This window comes from Urocitellus parryii, chromosome 2 (genome assembly GCF_045843805.1).
Source record: "Urocitellus parryii isolate mUroPar1 chromosome 2, mUroPar1.hap1, whole genome shotgun sequence".
In the NCBI taxonomy this organism is placed as follows: domain Eukaryota; kingdom Metazoa; phylum Chordata; class Mammalia; order Rodentia; family Sciuridae; genus Urocitellus; species Urocitellus parryii.
In genome coordinates, this window is record NC_135532.1 from 171659692 (window position 1) to 171684613 (window position 24922).

General features: G+C 39.3%; 1 protein-coding gene across 1 annotated transcript in view; it reads left to right on the plus strand.

Annotated features, from left to right (window-relative positions):
• The window catches only part of Kalrn (kalirin RhoGEF kinase), a 440727-nt gene that overhangs the window by 120095 nt on the left and 295710 nt on the right, over positions 1 to 24922 (plus strand). The window contains exon 9 of the mRNA XM_077795355.1: positions 24228 to 24419. Coding sequence (XP_077651481.1) covers positions 24228 to 24419 — 192 coding nt within the window. The remainder of the gene's footprint in view (positions 1 to 24227; positions 24420 to 24922) is intronic.

Consider the following 24922-nt stretch of genomic DNA (forward strand, 5'->3'; position numbering starts at 1 on the left):
TGGGTTTAAGTAGAGCATAGTACAGCTGTCCTTCTATAATGTAGGATCTAACAACATAAAATATTGGCAACCACATTTCTAATTACACAGCTCTGTGGCGTTTCACACTGCGGGCTCTTGTACAATATATCTGAGTCTCAATAATGCCAAAAATGAATTGAAATAGCTCCGGTGGACTTTGGTCCATCACATGCCTAGCAGTTGGAAATATCATCAAGGGAAGGAGGCAGTGAGAGAGTCTAAAAAGGGAATTCCAAACCCATGTGACAGATGTGTTCCATTTTCATTTTTCTTCTTCACAAGGCTTGGATTCTGCCTAAAACCATGAACGCTTTAGGGTCTCGGGGATTTCCAGGAGCAGCCTTATTTGCTTAAAAATGTAGCTAAAGAGGAGATATAGACCTAGGTCTACAAGTTTTACAAGTTTATGAGCCAGAAAGGCTCAAAGTTTTGGATTTGCTCTAAGAAATTGTATTTCATCATGGCTTCAGGCTGCCCAATGATGTGGCATCAGATGACCAGAATGTAGGATGATTTTGAAGACTTCCTTTACTCTCACTCTGTGCTTTACATAGGGCCCTTTGAACAGCTATTGCTAAAATCTCCCCCATGGAAAGAATAATAGTTACATGTTTTCCCTTACCTTCTACCCTGTGGGAGGAACAAGATTCAGTGGAATAGATACAGGGATTAGAACACCTGGGTGGCAGGCCCAGAGCTACTCCATCTATATGTACTGCTTACCTAGCCTTGCCAAGTCTCAGTTTCTATATCTAGAAAATGGGCATAATGTCTATTCATGAAGTAGGCATTGAGATAATATAGTTAACAGCACTTAAAGTCTGCTGCACAGAGCAAATGTAAATTATCATCATTATTATTCAGAGGATGTGATGACAGTGGCTGAACTCATATCTGGAACACACTCAGAATAGTAACTAAAGAGATAGAAGAGATTGATGATATTGCCCCAAACTGGGAGTTTCCCAAGAGAAGGAACATGCTGACCAGTCTCTGAGTTTTACTGAACTCTTGACGCCCTGGGCTTCTTTGCTATTCAAGAGCCAGATTCCCAGGCTAGCCAGATTAGCCAGGATTCTTTCCACATTCTAAAGCTAAATCTAAAGCTAATGATTTAATGAGAGATGATCTCCCTTGTTCTGATGTTTATATAAGTTTAGGTTAGTGAGACTCCGGGGGCAAAAACAGTTGTGAATAGAGACAGCATGATGCTTTAAATTTAAAACCGTCCACTCATTTTATATGCCCTTTTCCTCAGAGCAGGTAGCCCTGCTCAAGGTGCCCAACTCAGCAACAAAAAGCATAGCCCAACCCGTGCCCAATGCTGCAAGCCCTGGGGAGCTATAGTGGCTCTTGCAGATTCCTTTTTGAGTCTGTGGACTTGTCCACTCCCTGCTAGATCCCACCTCCTTGCTAGATTGCTCTTATTCATTGTGTCACCATTTGCACAACCTCAATGTTTAATTTTCCTTATAAATTTCCTTGTGGTATTGAAGGTGGATTTGTATGGAATTTCTTATGGTTTCTGCCTTAGGTTGTCATGATTAAGAAGATTATGGGTACAGTCTGTGGCCATGGAAGATAGCTCATGGCCCATGAAAGCTAGGAACATTCAAGAACTCCAGATAATGTGATGAGTGATGGGATGTGAGCCCAAATCCCATGACCCTTCCTGCCTCAGGGTTCAGTCTCCAGCTATTAGGATTGTTCCCTTTCCTAAAGGGCTTTATATGGTGAGACTTTGATCTCTTGCAGCTTCTCTGCTCTGAGGAAATGCTCCATTGGTTGAATCTCTTCACCTTGTGTCCTAAAGAAACAAAACAGGAAGAATATATTGTTCTCTTTTAGAAAGTGGGGATCCTGAGGTCTTGGGGCCCAGGGTCTTGGCCAACAGTGCATGGTTCTTCAGTCTAAGAGCAAATCTCTGAAACCAGCACTGTTTGAGTAGGGTGTTCAGGTGGCATTGTTCTGAGTGTAGACCTCCTTCCTCTCACCTCTCTTTTCTCTGCGTGTCTCACATCCCGCCCCCAGTCTTAAATCCAGACAGCATTGACTGGGGCTTGTCCCCCTGAGAGGACCAGAAAGGACCAGAGCTGGTTCTTTGGCTCCCCAGCTGCTTCTCTGAAAACAGATGGGCTGCTTTTCCTGGAAAGGCATTAGTCACCTCTGCTGTGCTTCACAGCAAGCTTTGTGTCACCAGCCCCAGCTTGAAGGAGAAGCACCCTCTCCCCCATTACTGTATCTCTCCTAGTCTCTTACCAAGGCCCCTCAGGTCTTCCCACTTCCTCTGTACCTTTCTACACCAGTCCCTTGCTTGGCAGATTATTCCCTTTGGTTTTACATTTTAGACTTTAAAGTTGGCTAAAAAAATTCAAAAATAAAAAAGTTTTCTTTTGAAGCCCTCTCCAGGCTTCTCCATCTCACCCTGGTCCCTCCTTTACCTATCATGCCCTCAGCATTATATCACCAGTTGTACTAGTGTCACACCTCATTTCTTTCATGTCCTTGGAGATTGAACTGTTCTACATAATTTAATTTTATAAAGAACCAAGACTTAATAACCCTAAGGGCCTCCCTCTGAAACTTCAAGTTTCCTTTTTATTCATGGTAAATAAAACCCAGTTCTAAAATTCAGTTGTACTTTCCTTGCCTTATATACAGAACATTCTGGAAATAATTCATCCCTTTTTGGTGCCTTAGGTAGAAGTGTTTGTTAATTTTCGTGATGAGTAGGCTGCAGTTTTCCCTTCTCTAGGGCTGACCTTGTTTAGGGGATCCTGGTCAGGGATGACAGCCCCTGGAGCAGAAGGTTCTACTCCCCAGAGTCCCACAACCACATTTCCCATAGATGATCGTGATTTGAACAGCATGTCTGGTAAGGTGAACTGTGTGGGGGAAGGCTTTCAAAAGCCAGACTGAGATCCCCATTCCAGACTGAATGAGCTTCTAGCTCTGAATCTCTCCGTGACCCCTTTCACACCATCTTTATTTTGCTAATTTTTATTTAAATAGCCATAACCATTTCAGTCCACATCAGCCTGCCAGTGTCATCCATGAAAACACCCACAGACTGTCACTCTCATGCTATCTGCTCTGTGCCATGGTGATAAGACTTTTGATATTTGATAATGATCGGGAAGGCTTTCGCCAAAACTTACAGCCCTATTTCAGATAGAGGCTCTAGGTTAAGAGCCTGCCTCACTTTTTAAGAATTTTCAGTTTTGACAAGTCTCTTATTTCTGACTGCTAAGGAAAACACCCCAGGGTCATGAGTACATGCTGCTGGCATTATGCCCAGAGAAAATAATTTCTAGGATTTCATGGATGATTACTTTTAACTCAATCTTTTTTTTTTATACATATGTCATAGCAAAATCATGTTTCTTCTAAGCTATGATGAACAAAGTCATAAAGTCCAAACTGGTGAAGGTGAAATGTTTGATTGGACCGCAGAGAGATTTTGCATGCTTGTGATTGCATATTTCATTCTTGTTAGCCAGGCACTAGTGTCTTCAGTTTCCCCCAAACTTAGCAAACACTCATCTCTATGATAAATACATTTCTAATGACTTAAATTTCTAAGTGCACTCACGTTTTTCCCCTGTCAGTGAACAAAAAATATATCAAATGTTTACCTTTCTCATTCAAAACTCTTATTCCTTATTTTTCAAAATGTGAAGAAATTCATGTCTGTTGTAATAGTAGATAGAACATTGCAGAGACAATGTGAATAAAAAGGCTAATGATCCCTCCACTTCCACTCCCCATTCCAACTTCTCCAGATAATCAGTTGTCTTGCAAACCTTTTTTCTTACAAATAGAAAAAAACAAATATGAAAATAAAAAATTTCCTGTTTATTTTAAAGAATGATTTCTAAAGAGTGCCCTACATATAATTTTTATGTTTAAGTTATTTATTCCATTTTTAATAATAAAATTAATACATGTTCATCATAGAAGAGTTGAAAACTAAGGGAACAGTAGAAAAGAAAATTAATCTGTAATATCACTCAGAAAATAACCACTATAATTTTTATCAACAGATTTCCATTGAACACAGAATAATACTAAGAATTTTTTTTGCTTGGGATCAAACCCTTGTGAATTCTTGTTCAACATCCACCATTTGCTACTGTGAGAGCTACTCAAGTTCATTTGCTTTTCTAAGCCTTAGTTTTCTTATCCATACTGTGCTATAATAGCATAATCTACCATATATCATAATTCTTATGTTTATCAAAAAATTGATGGCATTATTATCAACAGTGGCTTTTTTAATAAATAAAATTAGAACTCTATTTTGCCTTATCCTGTCTTCTGCATTTCATGTTGCATCAGGAATGTGTCTTCAAGTCATTAAATATTCTTCAAAAATGTAATTGTAGCAACTATAGGATACTCTCGCATGCAGACGTACCACAGTGTAGTGAATTGTTCCCCTGTGGGTGAACATTTTGGCCATTTCCAGTTGTTACTGTTATCAACCACCATTACTATATTTAAACTACTAAGCAAAATGTTAAGTTCATCATAGTCTTCAGTTCTCCTGAGGTTTTCTGGTCTTCAAGTCCTTCACCATTCATTCAAAGACTGGCCACCTTAAGGCAAAAGGTTAGATTTCTCTACCTCAGAATTTTAGCCCAGGCTTTGAGCTTTTCCCTTAGATGAATGATTTTAGTGGATGAATGGCTACAATTAGAGTCACTTGGGCCTAAAATTCAATGACTGCCAACACTCCCACCGCTCCCCAGCCATCCTGATTTAAATATCATGGAGTAGGACCCCAGCACTGTATTTATTTGCAAGATCCTTTCTCTGCCCCCCCGCAACCTGCACTACTACCTACTCCCCTGATTTGCTAAGGACCACTGGTGAGATGACTCCTTAAGGTGCCAACCATCTGAAGGATTATCAGAAAAACACTGTAAGCTGAGGGGGTTGTGTGGTCCCCTCAGTGGGGCTTCCTCTATGGCTTTATGGTCTAAAATAGTGGTTCTCAACTGGAAGGTGGCTTTGACCCCCATACCACCCTGGAACATTTGAGAGCTTCTAGGGATATTTTTGGTTACCACATTTAGGGTATGGTTGCTATTGGCATCCTGTGGGTAGCACCAGGGGTGCTGCTGAACATCCTGTCATGCCCAGGATGGTCCCTACATTTGTTTCCCAGGGTTGCCATACCAAAGTACCACAGATTGATGGATTAAAACAACAGAAGTGTATTGTCTACAGTTTCAGAGGCTAGAAGCCAAGATCAAAATGTCGACAGGGTTCCTTCTGTGGACTAAGAGGGAGAATCTGTTCCATGCTCTTTCCTTATGCTGGTGTTTTGCTGGCAGCTTTGGTTTTCCTTGGCTTCTAGCTGCATCACTTCCATCTCAGTCTTCATGTCACTTGGCTTTTCGTTTCTTCACATGGCCATCTTTGTAAATGAATACCAGTCATGTTGCACTATGGGCTGTGCTATTCTTATTTGAGATCAACTAATTACATCTGCATCCACATAAGTTTCAAATAGGATTAAATTTTTGGGTGTAGACAGGGCTTTTGGGCGGGACAGAATTCAACCCATTAAGACACCCTCAAAGAATTATCCACTCCCAAATGTGAACAGTGTTCCCGATGAGAAACTGTTACACATGATCTGTGGGTTAAACCCAGGGAAGTTAGCTAAGGTAAAAACGGGGGCAGGTAGCCCTATGGTCAGAATGTTTGTGTTGTCCCCAAATTCATATGTTGAAACCCAACCCTCAGTGTGATTATATTAGTAGGTGGGACTTTTGGGAGGTGAGCAGGTCCCACGAATGAGATTAGTGCTCCAGAGAACTAGCTAGTCCCTCCCATTGTATGAGGACACAGTGAGAAGGTGACATCTATCAACCTGAAAATGGGCCCTTACCAGACCCAAATCTGCTGGTGCCTTGATCTTAGATGTTTCAGTTTCCAGAACTATAAGCAATACATTTCTGTTATTTATAAGCCACCTAGTCTATTTTGTCAGAATAGCATGAGTGGACTGAGACTCGGAAGTGTGGAGTTCAGGAAGGTGGAAAATGGGCAGGGACACCATCACTAGGAAGATCAGTGACCTAGGTCAGAGGCTGTGGACTCTGTAAGATCTGGCCAACCCTGGACCCACAGGGGTATTTGTGACTATACAGGGGAACACTGTACCAACTGGAGCAAGTGAAAGTGTGGGCCAAACCCTCTGCCTTGGTCACCTTATTATCTGACCCACCTCTCCTTGGGTCACATACAGCCTTTTCCTCTCTGCCCCTTAGGGATGGAGCAGGAGAGAAAAGTAAATCCATAAGCCCCCTAGTTTTCAGCAATATTTTGAAGCCAACTGTTTCGTCTCTCCAAAGCCCTGCCTCTCCCTCTCACACCCACTGCCTCCCACAGACAGCCAAACTTAGAATATGGAAAACAGGAAAAACAGCAACCCTGCGAAGTTACATCTTTCTAGAGAACATTGCTTTTGGTACATTTCCCCTCCTATCACTTCGATTGCCAAACCCTGCAGCAGGTGGCTCTATTCTGTTCCATGGGAAAGCTCTCTCACCAACAGCTTGCTTCTCTGGCTTCAGGATTCCATGTTAGAATGGATTTCTACAGGGGTAGGGCCACGGGGCATTCTGTGAATCCATGTCTGAATATGTCTGCCTTCTTCACTTTTAAACTATTTTTGTCCTAATTAGAATAATATGCATAATATGCCAAAATATGTTCTACTGTTTTATATATAATATATATAAAATGAACAAATAAAAAAAAATTTTTGTCCCTTGTGGCTAGATGTTCCCTTAATTATTTTCCCAGTTTGATAAGAGTGAGGGAAATGAGGAGAAGGGGAAGAGATCAGAGGAATGGAGAGTTTGTTATCAAATTCCGGAGTGGTGTGTCGCTTCCCAGCAGCAATGTGAATGCCAGCTGGCTACATCCAGTGGGAGGGTAAGATGCTTCCCTCTGGGGTCTTCTGAGCTTTATGACTCTGCATGACATTCTCCAGCACTCAACCTTCTTTGTCCTCTATTGCTTCCTTTGGTTTGTCCCCTATGGCAGTGCTGGGCCAACCTCTGACCTCTAGTTCCCTTTCTGTCTGTACCATCTTATTTGTGTTCTGGTCTTAATGCCAGCCTGGCTCTCCAGGCTTTTTGCAGCCCAGCATCTGCTTTCCACAGCTCTCTCTCCATGCCCTGCAGGAGTTGGTAGAAGGGGTCAGGGAAAAGTCCTTACCTAATTTGTGTCAAAGTCCACTGAAGGTGTTCTTATTTTCAGAAGTCTGGGATGGACTTTTCTTACAGGCTAGATCTGGTATTTTCTGTCCAATCATACATACACCTGCAATTGTAATTAGTGAAGATTAGATCTAACCTGTTTTGGCAACCTCTAGGATTGACTATGACTTTTGGTCCAGAAGCAAAGTATTTCATTGTTATCATTACTATATCAAATAGATCACAGGGTAACAATTCATTCTCATCACCTTTTCTTTTGATCCCTGGCTGGAGGGTGACTAGCTATTTAGCTTCAAGTCTATAGCCAAGAGAAAATACATTGAAGTCTCTTTAAAGCATAATGTGTAAATGAGGAGGGTTATTGAAGATTAGACAGACAGAAAAGGAATCACTAAAAGAACACGACTGAGAATGTGGCTCAGTGGTAGAGCACTTGCCTAGCAGCATGAAGCCCAGGGTTCAATCCCCAGCACTGCAAAAAGGGTAGTGGTAGTGTTGTATGGGGTAGGTAGAGAGCACCCCAGCAAAGAACAACAGCTGTTCTTTCATCTAAACTTCTAGGCCTAAGTATGTTCTTAAAAAGATAAAAAGAGTGCTATGGTTTGAATGTTTGTCCCCTCCAAAGTTCATGTTGAAATCTTAATACCATCGTAACAGTATTAGGAGTGTAACACTTATGAAGTGATTAAGCCAGGAGGGCTCCACCCTTGATTATGTGTGCCACTATAAAAGGACAAGGTTGGCCCCTTGTTGGTTCTTCCTCCTTCTGCCATGGGATAATGCAGCAAGAAGGCCCTCATCAAATACTAGTCCCTCAGTGTTAGACTTTCAGGCCTCTAGAACTGTAAGCCAGTCTATCTGTATTCATTATGAAATGCTCAGTCTCTGTTATCCTGTTCAAAGAAAAACAGACTAAAACAGATTATAGGAAAGTAAAACTTTACTTTAAAAATTATAAATATACCATTTATAAGAAAAGGTGCTAAAATATTAGAGATAGTGGAAACCATTCTCAGGCAAGTAGAGCTGTGTATGAGAACAGGCAGGATGATGATTGCACATGTACATGTGATAGAGTTGGTGTTTAGGTTCCCAGATATAATCTCAGCACCCAGAATATTTGTGTTAGGAGGTATCGGCATCTGCAGTAGTTATTTTTGGTATCAATCCCAATTATAACCGAAGATTTGTATGAACAGTCTCTAACTTAAAGAGCACCCGGCTAGAACTTGTCAAGAGATAGGCCTTATTTGGACTTCTAAGTTGTCCTAATGGAGACAACTATCATTTGTCCATTATTCAGAGCTTGTAGGAAGATGTCATCCTTGCAGCAGATGCGATGCAGTGGGTCTGTTCATCACTAGCACCAGCAGTGATTCCTCCTTTCCTTCCTACTGCTTCCCACCATAGACCACTATTATCAGAATCCACCCCTCCTTCCCCAGCAAGAGCCAGTGAATGGAGGAAAATTGTGTTGTTCAGGCTCCAAGATAAAAATATAAAAGCATTTTCATCTATCATTCTTCTTGATTGCAGCCGATATGCTGTATCAGTGCTGTATTTGAAGCATATTATATGTTTCACTGAATTTCTTTGATTTTTATTCTGGTAACCTGATATCCCATTTACATGGCAAATATATTTCCAGTGTTAAAACTGGAAAATGTGGCTTATGAAGAAACTTTGGATTGTTGTTCACTCTTAAGCTGGGACTTCCTACATTCAGAGATAAGGGAAGCGTGTGTGTTTTAAAGCCTTACAGTTGACCAGCTGTTGGACTGCAGAGCATTTGGGTTGAGCTACTCGATACAGGAAGGAGAGCATTGCCTGGTAGGTACACTGATGAGCAGTTGACATAGAGAAGTTGAGTAAATGGGGCTCTTTCCTGCAAAAAGAATGCAGTTCTCTCTGGAAGGCAGTGTGTACACATTGGAATTGTGTTTCAAAACAGAAACAAAGTAGGTAGTTGCAAGTGAACAATTGCAGTGTCATAATTGAAGGCACAAGAGTAAGCATAATAGAGAAGCAGATGAGGTGGAGGTTTTAAACTGCATTTTAGAGAAATATGTGTTCCCATGAAAAGTACTTGGAGGTTATAGTTAGACTTGGCTTACCATTTCTAGTTATATAACATGCTTCAGATAAGTTACTTGAATTCTCTGAGCACTGTTTTTCTTATTCGTAAAATGAAATAAATAGTACCCATCTTACGATTGATCCTAAAACTTGGAGATAATGTGGATAAAGAGCCTAATTTAATTGTGTTACAGCCAGAAAAAAAAATATTTTGTTTGATGTACTTTCCTTTAAATTTGTCATGACCCAGAATATGGTTTATTTTGGTAAATGTTCTGTGAGTCCTTAGGAAGGATATGCATTCCGCTGTTGTTGACTGGAGTGTTCTGTAAATGTCAACAGGGAGTGTTCAAATCTACATCCTTACTAATTTCCTATTTACTTGTTGTATTAATTTTTGAGAGGGGACATAAAAACCTGACTGTTATTGTGGATTTGTCTATATTTCCTTGCATATTTTATCAGTTTCTGCTTCACATATTTCAAACCTTTGTTCTAAGTCATATAAATATTAGGATTATTATATCCTCTTGATAAAATTGACCCCTAGATCAATATAATATGTAATATTTATTTACCCCCAAATCTATATCTGATATTAATATAGTCACCCAGTTTTCTGTCAGTTATCATGCTGTATCTTTTTCTGTCCTTTCATTTTAAAACCTACTTGTATCTTTACATTTAAAGTAAAGTGCATTCATCATAGATAACATTTAGTTGGGACTTGATTGTTTTTTCTTTCAGTACTAGGTATTGAACTCGGGATGTTCTATTACTGAGCTAAATCCCCAGCTCTTTTTAAATTTTTTCATTTTGAGACAGGGTCTTGCTAAGTTGCCCAGGCCTCAAACTTGAGATCCTCTTGATTCAGCTCCTGTAGCTGGAATTCCGGCTGTGTGCCACCATGCTCAGCAAGACTGGATTTTTTCTTATCCAATTTGACAATCTCAGCTTTTTGTTCGAGGTATTTTCACAATTTATATTTGACATGATTGCTGATGTATTTAGGTTTAAATCTCTTGGTTTTTTTCTAATTGTTTTTTCTAATTGTTTCATCTGTTCTTTGTTGTCCTCCCTTCCTTCCTTTATCTCCTTTGTTGGCTCATTGTCTTACTCTTTCTTATTTTTAATGGTTGCTTTAAGGCTTATAGTATTTTAACTTATCACAGTGATCTACAAGTGATACCATTTTACACATATATGGGAACTTTATAGTCTACTACCATTTCTACCTTCCTGGACTTTGTGTTATTGTTGTCATGTATTATCCGTGTGCTCTACCCCCATACTACATTGTTATTGTTTTTGTTTAAATATCCCAATGATCTTTTAACGGGATTACATAATATGGGAAGGTCATATATTTCTCACTGTAGTTAGCCTTTCCAGTGCTTGTCATTCTTGTATATGGACCTGTATTACCATCTGGTAGCATTTTATTTCTTCCTGAAGGACTTCATTTAACATGTATTGGTCATATAAATCTACAAATGAATAATTTGCTTTATATACCTGAAAAAAATCTTTATTTCTCCTTTGTTTTTGAAAAATATCTGTGCTTATCATAGACTTCTAGTTTGAGAGTTTTTCTTTCAGCACTTTAATGATGTTGTTCCTCTGTCTTTTTGCTTACACTGTTTCTGGTATGAAGTTTATGGTCATTCTTAGTGAATATAGCATATCTATTTTCCTCTGACTATTTTTAAGTTTTTCTTTTTTCTCCGCACTCAGTTTGATTTTTCGGTGTGTTGGTATAACTTTCTTCATGTTTCTAGTGTTGAGGGTTTGTTGAGTTTCTCAGATCTGTGGATTTATAATTTTTGTTAAATCTAGAAATTTGGGGTCATTATTTCTTCATGTTACCTTTTCCGTTTCCATCTCCTTCCTCTACAGATTTCAGTTACATGGATATTAGCTGCTTAAAATTGTCTCGCAACTCCCTGAGGCTTGAGTTTTAAAAATTCTTTTTTTTCTCTTAGCATTTCAGATTAAATAGTTTCTACTACCATGTTCTCAATCTCAGTGGTCTTCTTCTGCAGTGTCTAATCTGCTGTTAACATGAGCCAGTATAATTTTCATTTCTAGAAGTATAAGTTTTTAAATATCTTCTATTTCTTTACATTACTTTTTTGAACATATGAAATACATGTACAATGACCACTTAAAATCCTTATCTAGGGACTGGGGTTGTGGCTCATTGGTAGAGCACTCGCCTAGCATGTGTGAGGCACTGGGTTCAATCCTCAGCACCACATAAAAAAATAAACAAAATAAAGGTATTGTGTCCATCTACAACTAAAAAAGAAATTCTTTTTAAAAACTCCTTATCTACTATTTTTAATGTAAGTATCAATTCTGGATCATTTTTCTTTCTTTATTTTTCTTTTCGTCATAGGTTATATTTTCTTTGTATTTCTGGTGTATTATTATATACCAAACATTATGAATTTACCTGTTATTTGCTGGATATTTGTTTATTTTTATAAATATTAAGCTTTCTGGGAACCAGTTAAGTGACTTGAGAAAAGTTTGATATTTTTAGGTCGTTTCTCTAAGACAAAGTAGTGCTCGGTCTAGGGTTATTATTTCTGCTGTTTAGGCAAGACTCTTCTGAGTACTCCACCCATATCCCATAGAGGTTTCTCAGTCTAACTAGTAGGCGGAGATACTATTTCTAGCCTTGTGTGCATGCCAGGTACTCTCATCTCTAATCCTTTCAGGTAGTTCTTTCTCTAGCATTAGGTAATTTCTTCACACACAGAAGGATCCTCTAAAGATCTGTCCCAGAGAGGTAAGGAAGGGAGATGACAGATTTTATTAATCAATGGTAGCATTGCAGTTAAATGTAAGGTTTTAGACATTGTCTTGATTGCTGTTGCTGCTCATTAATTTTAAGACCCAGAGACATCTCTGCCCTCCCAATGCCCATGCTTCTGTGTCTCTTTTCCCTGCAGTGCACATATTTCTTTTCTCCTTTCCCATGATTACCTGTTGGCTCCTTCCATGCTCCCTTGAAACATAATCATTATGGCGGCGGGGGTGGGAGGGTCCTCCTGATCCTCCTGCAGTTCTACTCTCTGGCATACACTTCCTCTTTTGAATAATAAGAGTAATTTCTAGACTTTGTCCTTCCTCATCTCCAGAACACAGAGCCATGTTGCTAACTCCCTATCACCAAGGAAGCTGACTGACTCTGGACTCCCAGAGGTGTTTTTACTGTCACTGTCACTCCTACCACTTGCCTTTAAAAAGCCTCCCTCTGCCCTTCTGATCCATCCCAAGAGTCTGAAATGATACCTGTGTTGTTGGAATTCCTACATTTGTAGGAAAATTAACCTTCAATGTCTTGTTTCTTCCCTGGGTAGAAAAAAAATGGGTCAAGGCTAAAATAGGAGATTGTAAGTTAGTTTTTTAAAAAAATTATTTTATTGGTTCTTTTAGTTATATATGACAGTATAATGTATTTTGACATATCATACATACATGGAGTATAACTTTCCCATTTTTGTGGTTGTATATGTTGTGGAGCTACACTCATGCATTCATATTTGAACACAGGAAAATTGTGTCCGATTCATTCTACTATCTTTGGCATTCCCATTCCCTCTCCATTTGCTCCATTCCCCCATTCAATCCTGTGAACCTGCACTCCTCCACCTCATCTCACCCCCACATGTCTGAGTCAGCATCTGCATATCAGAGAAAACATTCAGCCTTTGGTTTTGGGGAATTGACTTATTTTACTTAGCATGATAGCTTCCAGTTCCATCCATTTACTCGCAAATGGCATAATTTGATTCTTCTTTATGGCTCAGTAATATTACGTTGTGTATATGTACAACAATTTCTTTGTGCATTCACCTATTGAAGGACACCAAGGTTGGTTCCATAACTTACCTATTGTGAATTGAACTGCTGTGACTATTGATGTGGCTGCGTCATTATAGTATGCTGATTTTAGATTCTTTGGGTATATGCTGAGGAGTGGCATAACTAGGTCAAATGGTGGTTCCAATTCCAAGTTTTCTGAGGAATCTCCATACTACGTTCCAGAGAGGTTGCACCAATTTTCAGTCCCACCATCAAATGTATGAGTGAATGTTTTCCCCCACAACCTCATCAACATTTATTGTTACTTGTATTCTTGATGTGCTATTCTGACTGGAGTGAGATGAAATCTCACTGTGTTAATTTGCATTTCTCTAATCACTAGTGATGTTGCACATTTTTTTCATATATTTGTTGATAATTCATATTTCTTCTTTTGTGAAGTGTCTGTTTATTCCTTTGTCCATTTATTGATTGGGTTATTTGTGGTTTTGGTGTTAAGTTTTTTGAGTTCTTTATATATTATGGAGATTAGTGCTCTGAGGTGCAGGTGGCAAAGGGTTTCTCCCATTCTGTAGGCTCTCTCTTCATGTTCTTGATTGTTTCATTTGTTGTGAAGAACCTTTTTAGTTTGATACCATCCCATTTATTGATTCTTGATTTTACTTCTTGTGCTTTAGGAATCTTGTTGAGGAATTTGGTTTCCTAAGCTGACCTGATGGAGACTTGGTCCTACTTTTTCTTCTAGTAGGCACAGGTTCTCTGGTCTAAGGCTTAGGTGCTTGATTCACTTGACTTGAGTTTTGTGCAGGATGAGAGATAGGTATTCAATTTCATTCTGCTACATAGAGATTTCCAGTTTTCCCAGCACCATTTGTTGAAGAGGTTATCTTTTCTTCAATACATGTTTACAGCACCTTTGTCTAGAATAAAACAACTGAATTTAGGTGGATTTGTCTCTGTGTCTTCTATTCTGTACCACTGGTTTTCATGTCTGTTTTGGTGCCAATACCATGCTGTTTTTGTTACTATAGCTCTGTAGTATAATTTAAGGTCTGTACTGTGATGTCTCCTACTTTGCTTTTCTTACCGAGGATTGCTTTGGCTATTCTGGGTCTCTTATTTTTTCAAATTAATTCCATGTTGCTTTTTCTAGTTCTATGAAGAATGACATTGGGATTTTAATAGGAATTGCATTGAATCTGTACAACATTTTTGGTAATATGGTAATTTTGACAATATTAATTCTGGCTGTCCAAGAACATGGGAGAGCTTTCCATCTTCTAAGGTCTTCTTCAATTCCTTTCTTTAGTTTTCTGTAGTTTCTTTGTAGAGGTCTTTCACCTCTTTTGTTGGATTGATTCCCAGATATTTTATTTTCTTTAAGGCTATTGTGAATGGGATAGTTTTCTTAATTTCTCTTTCAGTTGATTCATAATGGATGTATAGGAACACAATTGTTTTATGGGGGCTAATTTTATATCCTGCTACGTTGCTGAATTCATTTATGAGTTCTAGAATTTTTCTGGTGGAGTTTTTTGGGTCTTCTAAATATAGAATCATGTTGTCAGCAAACAGGGATAGATTGAATTCTTATTTTCATATTTGTACCCCTTTAATTTCTTTCTTCTGTTCAATTGCTCTGGGTAGTTTCCAGGACTATGTTGAATAGAAGTGAAAGAGGTCATTTTAGAGGGAATACTTTCAATTTTTCTCCATTTAGAATGATGTTGACCTTGGGTTTAGCATAGGTAGCTTTTACAATGTTGAGGTGTGTTCCTCCTATCCTAGTTTTTCTAGTTTTTGAAACTAATGGATGCTGTATTTTGTCAAATGCTTTCGCTGCATCTATTGAGATACTCATGTGATTCTTGTCTTTAAGTCTATTGATGTGATGAATTACATTCATTGATTTCTGAATGTTGAACCAACCTTGCATCTCTGGGATGAACCCCATTTGATCATAGTGCACTATCTTTTTAATATGTTTTTGTATGCAATGTACCAGTGTTTTATTAAGAAATTTTGCAACTTTGTTCATGGGGACATTGGTCTGAAGTTTTCTTTCCTTGATGTGTTTTTTGTCTGATTTTGGTATTAGGGTAATACTAACTTCATAGAATGAGTTTGGAAGGGTTCCCTCCTCTTCTATTTCATGGAATAATTCGAGGAGGATTGGTATTAGTTCTTCTTTGAAGGTCTGGTAGAATTCAGCTGAGAATCCATCTGGTCCTGAGCTTTTCTTTCTTGGTAGGCTTTCAGTGGTGTCTTCAGTTTCATTGCTTGACATTGATCTGTTTAAACTTTCTATGTCCTTATGATTCAATTTGGGTAGGTTGTATGTCTCTAAAAATTTGTCAATGTCTTCAAGATTTTTTGTTTTATTAGAGTATAAATTTTCAAAATAGATTGTGATTATCCTCCATATTTCAGTAGTGCCCATTATGACATTTCCTTTTTCATCACAAATTTTAGTCAATTGAATTTTCTCTTTCGATGTTTTTAGCTTGGCTAAGGGTTTATAAATTATATTGATCTTTTCAAAGAACCAAATTTTTCTTTTGTTGATTTTTTTAGATTGTTTCTTTTTGTTTCAATTTCATTAATTTCAGCTCTGATTTTAATTATTTCCTGTCTTCTGCTTTTGGTGTTGATTTGTTCTTCTGTTTTTCTGAGAGTAGGTTATTTATTTGTTGACTTTCTGTTCTTTTAATGAATGAGCTCAAGGAAAATGAAATTTCCTCTTAGCACTGCCTTCATAGTGTCCCAGAGATTTTGATATATTGTATCATTATTCTCACTTACCTCTAAATATTTGTATTCCATCCTGATTTCTTCTGCTATCAATGCACCATTTAATAGTGTATGATTTAGTCTCCAGGTGTTAGAGTAGCTTCTATTTCTCATTTTATCATTGATTTCTAATTTCATTCCTTTTTGATCTTATAGAATGCAAGGTTTTATCTATATTTTTTCATATTTTCTAAGAGTTGCTTTGTGGCCTAAGATATGGTATATTTTAGGGAAGGATCCATGTGCTGCTGAGAAGAAAGCTTATTCAGTCATTGATGGATGAAATATGCCATATATGTCTGTTAAGTCTAAATTATTACTGTTTTTTGGTTCAATAGCTTCTTTCTTTAGTTTTTATTTGGAGGATCTATCTAGTGGTGACAGAGGTGTATTAAAGTCACCCAATATTTTTGTGTTGTAGTCTATTTGCTTCTTGAAATTATGAAGGGTTTATTTGATGTACATAGATGCTCTGTGTTGTGGGGCATAAATATTTACGATTGTTAAGTCTTGTTGATACATCATTCCATTAAGTAGTATGAAATGTCCTTCTTTGTCCCTTCTGATTAACTTTGGCTTGAAGTCCACTTAATCTGAATATGAGGCTAGAAACTCCTGTTTGTTTATGAGATCCAAGTAAATGATATGTTTTTTCCTATTCTTTTACCTTCAGTCTGTGGATGTCTTTGCCTATAAGGCGAGTCTCTTGGGAACAGCACATTGTTTGCTCTTGTTTTTTAATCCAATCTGCCATCTGTGTCTTTGGATTGATTATCATTATCTCATCATTGAGATAATGATTTATATTCCCTGTCATTTTTATTTATTTCTGTTTTTTAATTTGAATTTGTTTCCTCATTGAGTCACTGTTTCTTTAGTGTAGTTCCTTTAATTTTTGGTTCACTTTTATTTTCCATTTCTTATTCATGAAATACTTTATTGAGTATGTTTTGCAGTACAGGGTTTCTAGTTGTGAATTCTTTCAACTTTTGTTTAACATGGAAGGTTTTTACTTCATCATGAGTGAAGCTTAATTTTGCTGGGTATAATATAATGGCTGGCACCCATTTTCTTTCAAGGCTTGGTATATATTTTTCTAAGACCTCCTAGCTTTTAGGGTCTGCGTTAAGAGATCAGCTGAGATCTATATGGGTTTCCCTCTATTGTTATTTTTCTCTGGCAGTCTTTAAAATTTTATCCTTATTCTGTAAAATTTTATCCTTATTCTGCATTTTCATAATAATATGCATTGATGTGGGTTTGTTATAATTTTGTGTATTTGGGGTCCTATAAGCCTCCTGCATTTGATTTTCCATTTTATTCTTTATATTTGGAAATTTTTCTGATATTATTTTATTGAAAAGATTGTTTATTCCTTTATATCTCCAAGCCTTAATCTATCCTGATAAATCTAAAATTTGTTATTTTTTTAAGGTTATCCAATTTCTCTTGGAAGTTCTGCTCATGATCTCTTAACACCTTTTCTCCATGGTTAACTTTGTTTTCAAGATTATATTTTTTTTGTCTTCATTGCTTGAAACTCTGCCTTCCAAGTGATTTAGTCTGTTGGAGATGCTTTCAATTGAATTTTTAATTTGGTTTATTGATTCCTTCATTTTGAGGATTTCTGCCTATTATTTTTTTCCAGAAACTCTCTTTATTGAAGTGATCTTTCACTACCTATATTTTCTCTCTGATTTCCCTCCTTATACCATCCTTTACTTCACATATCAGTTTAACTATGTACATTCTAAAATCCTTCTCTGACATTTCTTCCACTGTGGTATCAATGGATTCTTTTATTGGGGTACTTTGGTTTGTTTGGGGTGATTTGTGCCCTTGCTTTTTCATGTTATTTGTGTGTCTACCCATCTAACAGTATGGATCTGAGGCAATAGAGTTTCTATCCTGTGGACTTAGAGTGACCGTGAAGGTTTCCAGTACTCAGAGTATTCACTTTTTAGAGGGTAACAAATAACAACAACAACCAATGCAAACAATATACAGCATTAAACCAAATAGTTCTTACTATGACATCTACAATGTTAATTATAACAATTAACAGAAATAATATGATCAGTTATTGCCTATAATAAAAAAACAGCAAGTTTGCAAAAGAGTACAATTTCAAATTATGGACAGGAGAGAACAGAAGTGATATAGAATGTGATGGTTATGAGGGAGTAGGAGAGCAGATAGAAATAAAAAACTAAAGGAAGAGTGAAAGAGAAAACAATAGAGATTGGCTATTAGCAGAAGAAAGGAGAGAAAGAATCAGGGGAAACAAGTAAGAGGGAAAAAATATATGTAAAATAAAAATTTTTTCAAAGTTAAAAATAAAAATAAAAGAATACAAAACTAAAATATATTAATCAAACATCCCAGTCCTCAAAAAACTTATCCATGAAAAATAACTGGCTTTAAAAATGCTAGAAATGAGAAAAAAATATGTATATGTATAAATGTCCATGTGTCATTGAAGTTGCAATTAAACAGAGGAAAGAAAAAAAAGGAGAAAAAAACTCTATGAAAAGTTAAATAATCCTTTCTGTTGGAGTTCAAAAGATTCTCAGCTTCTCCTCTTAGGTGTTGTAGGTGGGGTATTCTGGATTGTGAAGCTCCACCCTTCGGATTGCTGGTTGAAAGAGGTAATCTTTTTTATGATTTTTTTTTATTTCTTAGATACCTCACAACAGAGGAGAGAATTACATTCATAATTTTTTTGCATTACAATTCTTAATTCAACTTTATACCACAATTTATCAAATCTCTGTTGGTGTACAAATTCACATCTTCATACATGAAATCTTATAGGCGGAATTCCTGGAGACAGGGTTGAGGCTTAGGTGGGTTCCAGACTCTGCTGAATGCCCCTTGGTCTGGAGATTTTAAATCAGTACACCTCCAGGGCCCAGTAATTGCCAGTCATGCTGGAAGACTGTACCCCAGTGATCTCCCTTGGGTTCCATTCCTGGAGGAGCCAATTCTTAGTCCCCTACATCACCTTCGGCCCCCACATTTCCTGGTCTTGGGTTCAGTCTCCAAACTCAATCTCTCCCATCCCTACCCTTCTGAATTCCCAGCCAGATGCATCTTGCCCAGCTGTTCCTGGAGGGGGATGCTAGAGCTAGTAGGTTTCCATGAGCAGTTGCCCACTGTATAAACCTCTCTCCACATTTGATTTTCTCCTTGTCACTTAAGTACATTCTCTGTTGTGAAGTATGTGTTTACTGGGCCTGTATTTTGGGCCAAACTTGGGTTTGCCAGGAATTAGCTCCCTCAGAAGCCAGCCCCTGCACTGAGGCTGCAAAAGGATTCCTTCCTTTTCCTTTGCATACAACAGGGAGAGATGGTGGCTTCTTTCCTGCACAAGGATAATTTCCAATGCACCTTTCAATTGAGTCAGGCAGTGACCTTGGTCTCTAAATGCTTTGTACCCAGACATGCCTCAGGCCTCCTAAAAATGTGGGTTTTTAAAATTTCCATACCCCTCCACTTTGCTCACGGAGGGGGACCACTCTGGCTGGTGCTTCTTTCCTTATCAAGGCAGTGGCTGTACCATTGGGGAGTTCTTCCTTATTTTATTATATCCAACCTCCTGAATCCCCAATCTGCTTAGAATGTCCATTTTTAAATTCCAGTAAAGATCCCCTCCCCCCATTATTTTTTGTTCTCTCACCTTGCTGAAAGGCTGCCTGTCTGCTTTCTTGGTTTCATGCCGTGGAACAGCCAGGAAAGTGACTTCCTCTATTCCATCATCTTGAAAAACCCTATAAGTTAGTTGTAAGGCATTTTACCTGCTTGACACTGGGATAGAGGAGCGGGGTTAAGAGGGAATAACAGGCACTACAGCCATCTGTGTGGCCAAATCTCTGACTCGGGAGCTCTGGCCACTGTAAGTCCTGTCCAAAAGCTCTAATAGTGGAGGGATCAAAATCTCAGCACTCACAACCCCTTTTTGGTATATCAGTTGGGACATATCAATAAGGGATCAAGTCCAAGGCATGGCTAAAAGGCTAGGAAAACAATAAATGCCCAGGAACAAAACTCAGAGTAAGGTCAACTCTAGCTCTGGGGCAACAGCCATTGTTGATTTGGTCAGAAGGTGAACAAGCATAGGTTTGTTGTGATCTTTGCCCCAACCTGGGAACAATGATAGGGATCACTATATATTTTTTATAACAAAAAAGAGATAGGATAAACAAAATGGAATGATTAATGGAAAATGAATTCTAGCATGTAAGGTCTTGTGCCAGGTAATTAATGAAGACAAAGAGTCAAATGTTAGGCATGGTGGGAATTGGTGTATCATTAATTTATTAATTTGTTCGCTAAATATTTCTGAAGCAATTGTTTGGTGCTAGACACTAAGGAAGAGATGAAAGACATTATCCATCCCTAAACAGATGAGAGAAGCAAACGTTTGCATTAGAATATGGCAGATACTATGGAGGAGGGCAGTACAGGTCATTCTGGGAGACCAGAGGAGGGCACTTAAGCCAACCTTGGGAAAGAAGGTGGACATGAAGGTGCACTTCCTAAAGGAAATGATGTTCAGGCTGCATCTTAAAGGTAAATGAGAGTTGGTTAAGTAGGAAAATGAGGAGAAGGGCATCCCGAGCAGAAGGAAGTGTGTTCAGAGGTACACAGGCAGGCATCAGGGCACGCACTTCTACAAAAGCCAGCCGTTTATTTCCTAGGCTGTTTGTAGGGGTGATGGGAATCGAAGTTGAAGGGGAAATTAGATATCAGATGGAGAAGAGCCCTCAATGCCATGCTGAGGCATTTTACTCCAAGGGTATAGAAGCCACAGAACAGTTTAAGTAGGCATGAGATGTGCCTGGATCTGGATTTAGAAGTTCTTTCTGGTAGTAATGGGGAGAAGAGCTGGGCAAAGGTAGAGCAGGGAGCCTGACTTTTAGTGCAGACTACCCTGTAGCCTTCCCATCTATCTGTATTGTCCCTTTTTCTCTATAAAATCTGTCATAAACTCTTCCCTGTCTTACTCAACTTGAGTTCTCTAATTTTAGTCAGGTTGACTCAACTTACCTGAACATAACATTTTCATTCCCACCTCTGATCTTGTTCATTCAATGAACGTTTTACAGCCACAGTACCCTGGCGTGGGAGAACCAGAGACAAATAAAACATGGAACCCTCCTTTAAGGAGCTTATAGACTATGAGGAAGACAGCATGGAGACCCATGATTCCCATGGCCTGGGATAGTGGCTGTGATGTGGAATGAATATAGAGCACCCTAGACACAAAGAGAAGAGAATCCTGTCTGTGAGAAACCTTCCTCCTCTTCCTCCTCCTGCTCACAAAATGCTCCCCATCTTCAGGCCTCTGCCTGCACTCTGGCAGAGTATAATGGTTTGGAGCTTGAGCTCTATAGCCAGACAACAGGCTAATCCTAATTCTCCCATTTTATAGTTATGTGACTTTTACCAGAAATTCTTGTGCCTCAGTTTCTTCTCCTATAAAATGGGTCTGATGGCTACACCAGTTTCTTGGGATTATGGTGAGGATTAAAGGAAATAGTATGCATAAAAGGCTTGAAGATGGTTTGGGGCATGTGAAAAATATTCAATAATTATTGACTATCAAAAACTGTTTTTAGTTTTTACTCATTTTCTGTCCAGCCCCAATGTCATGTGAAGAAACTTTAACCACTAATGATCCCTTACTATTTGCTTGCCCCTTTTGATGTGTTGTCATGTGCCTGAGGAATGATCTTCTTTTACAGCAGAATACAATTCATATACATCTGTACTCCTGAGATAAGTATGGCACTGGGTGTGAATTAAGATGGACAGCAACTTAGGGGATTTCTGGGACACTTTTTGTGTTAAAACTAGGAATGTCCTAGGCCCTTTATGCAGTAAGCACTTGGTTTTACTTTTTTTTTAAAATGGTCCTAATTGTTTTAATTTTCTAAGCTTTGCCATAAATTTGTTTATTGTTTAGAAAATATTAAGTTGTGATCCCAAAAAAGGGGATTCATGGGATTCCCTAGGACTTAAGGTAGAAGATTTGAGGGCTTTATGAAACACAATCTCTCTCATGGAATATAAAGGTCTATTTACTAGAAATTGTGTCCAATCCTATAAGAGCCTTTTGTAACTTGGCCCACTGCCCCCAAAGCCTCCCCTGTCTGTCACTGCCCATCTCACTCTGCGTTTCCCTCATAACTCTGAATCAGACTTCCTTAATTAGTTTTCCAGAATTGCCATTCTTTAACTTAGTGGGGTTTAACCCCACCCCCACCCTTCTCAGCTTCCTTCTACGTAGCAGCTCCAGTTAAACATGAATTTTCCAGTTGGGGCCATATGATTTTTCCTCCTTTCAGCTCTATCTCACCAGAACTGGGATAGCATTTACTTGCTTTGAGGAAGCATTCCTTAAGGATCCCCGGGGCCTCCCTGGGAATTCTTAAAAGCCAAGATGAATATTTGCCGACGGCCTCCCTAGCTTCATGATCCGTGTAAGAATAACCGAGAGTCTGGGTCATCAGCCTCCCAACGGCTCAACCCCAGCATATTAGTTCCCTACAGCTGCCATGTCAAAGCACCACACACTGCCTGACAACAGAAATTTGTCTTCTCATAGTTTTGGAGGGTAGAAGTCCAAGCTCAATGTATGAGCAGGATTGGTTCTTAAGAGCCTCAGAGAGAAATCTTCCTTTCTCTTCCACAATCAAGGGCCTTCCTTGATTTATAGCTACAACCACTAATCTCTACCTTTGTCTTCACATAGTGTTCTCCCTATATGCCTCTGTCTTCATGTGATGCTCTTTTTCTCTCCGTCTACCTCAAATGGGGATAGACTCAGGGCCTTACACATGCTAGGCAAGTGCTCTATCACTGAGTCACAGCCTAGCCCTTTTAATCTCATTTTGAGACAGGGTCTTGCTAAGTTGTCCAAGGTGACATGTTGTTTTGGTCTTAGGGTTTTTGTTTGTTTTTTTAAGTAAGGAAACTAGTCACATTGGATTGAGGGCCTATCTTCCTCTAGTATGGTTTGATTTTAATGTAACTAATTACATCTGAAATGATCCTATTTTCCAATAAGGCCACATTCTGAGATACTGAGGATCAGGAATTTAACATGGATTTTGGGGAAACACAATCCAGTCCTGAACACCCAGATCTTCAGGGGAATCCTGTAAAATTCCATGAAGACATGGAAGTCTTACATGGTTTATGAGTATCATAAACCCATTTCTGTTCTCCACTCACTGTGTGTTTGAGACTGACAGTTTCTGCTTCCAGATCCACAGTAAACACCACTACAGAACACTATGCTGGCTTGAAAGACTTTCAGAAATATATGTACACCTGAATCATTGGGACAACATCTGGATATGCCGGGCCTTTTCTTAAAAAACTGCTGAGGAAAAGTGTATTCATGGCCTATAATGTAATAACTATTATAAAGTCAATGACTCCCATCCTGGTGAATAATAATTATAAGTTGGGTGCATTTTGAAATACTCTGGGGGTTGGAGGAGTTTGTGTGTGTGTGTGTGTGTGTGTGTGTGTGTGTGTGTATATCTGTGGTGCAAGCATGCATATGAAGCAGTAGCTCTTGATAAACAAAATCACCAGATTCCCCCACTCCCACCCACCTCCCCAGCTTTCCTTCAAACAGCCTTAGCTGAGGCACAGGGAGTAGCCTGCTTCTGCTCTCCCCAGCTCAGGCTGCTTCCTTCTGTTAGTTCCTTAGAGTGGCTGACCCTTCCCTCCAGAGAGATAGCTCCTTCCAAAAGATAAACATCCATAGTTACAGGGAACTAGGCGGGGAGGCAAAGCAAGTCTGCTAGTTAGTGTTTTTATGGTGTTCTCACATAGAAACACAGACCATCTCTGTGGATGCGCTATTTCTGACTCTGGTGATACAGCCTGAGATGTGAGGCAAATGATGGGGCTCAGGGAGAGGAGGGAGTAAGGAGCAGGAAGGATGTGGAGGTTCTCACAGGTCTCCCGGCTTCTCTGCAGGGACTTTGCACCTCTAAGAAATCCCAGAGGTGGCTGAGGCCCCTAGCTAGTGCCCACTGTGCGGAGCAGCCCCACACAAGCTGCTTGCCTGCTGCAGGGCCCCGTGCCAGCTCCGCGCACAGCGTCTTGGTGCCAGATCAGGGAGCTGTCAGCTCGGCGCCTCCGCTCTCTGCTCTCGCTCACTCAGGGAGCCCCTGGGTGGGCTGTAGGAAGGCGCGAAGCTTGTTTCCTGACTGCAAGTTGACTTTGCCTCACTGTTGTTGCTGGCAGAACACATACACCAATGCGGACAAGCTCCTAGAAGCTGCGGAGCAGTTGGCTCAGACAGGGGAATGTGACCCAGAGGAGATCTATAAGGCAGCTCGACACCTGGAGGTGCGAATCCAAGACTTCGTGCGCAGGGTGGAGCAGAGGAAGCTTCTCCTGGACATGTCCGTCTCCTTTCACACACACACCAAAGAGGTAAGGGGTATGGGGCTCTCGGCCCTGGCAGGGGTCAAGTGGTGTTCCTAGTAATAGGGACTGAGGTCTGACCAGGGTCCTGTTTGGGCTAGGAGTTATCAGCCTCCAACCTTGGTGATATTAACAATTTGTTTCTGATAACCTGCATTTAGGTTTTTACCAAATGGGGCAAAATTTCCTCTCATCATCTCTGGAGTGGAAGGGCAGTACAGGCATTAGTTTTGGGGGTCTGATGGAACATTCAGTCTGCAGCTGGAGAAATTTGGAGATCCCTAGTAGAGAAATAGTCACTGCAGGAAGAGATGAAAGGGGAACACAAGCATTCTGTCCACTCCACACCCATTTCTCTTGGTTGCTATTTCCTGTCATAAATCAGCCTCATAGGACTTTGACGAGGTATCTTTGCTACCAGCCTGGAGCATACAAAGTTTACAAGTGTGTTCTATTTTATTGATTTTTAAAATTGGGAATTTAGTCTTCTTCTTGAGGTCTGCAGCAAGTGG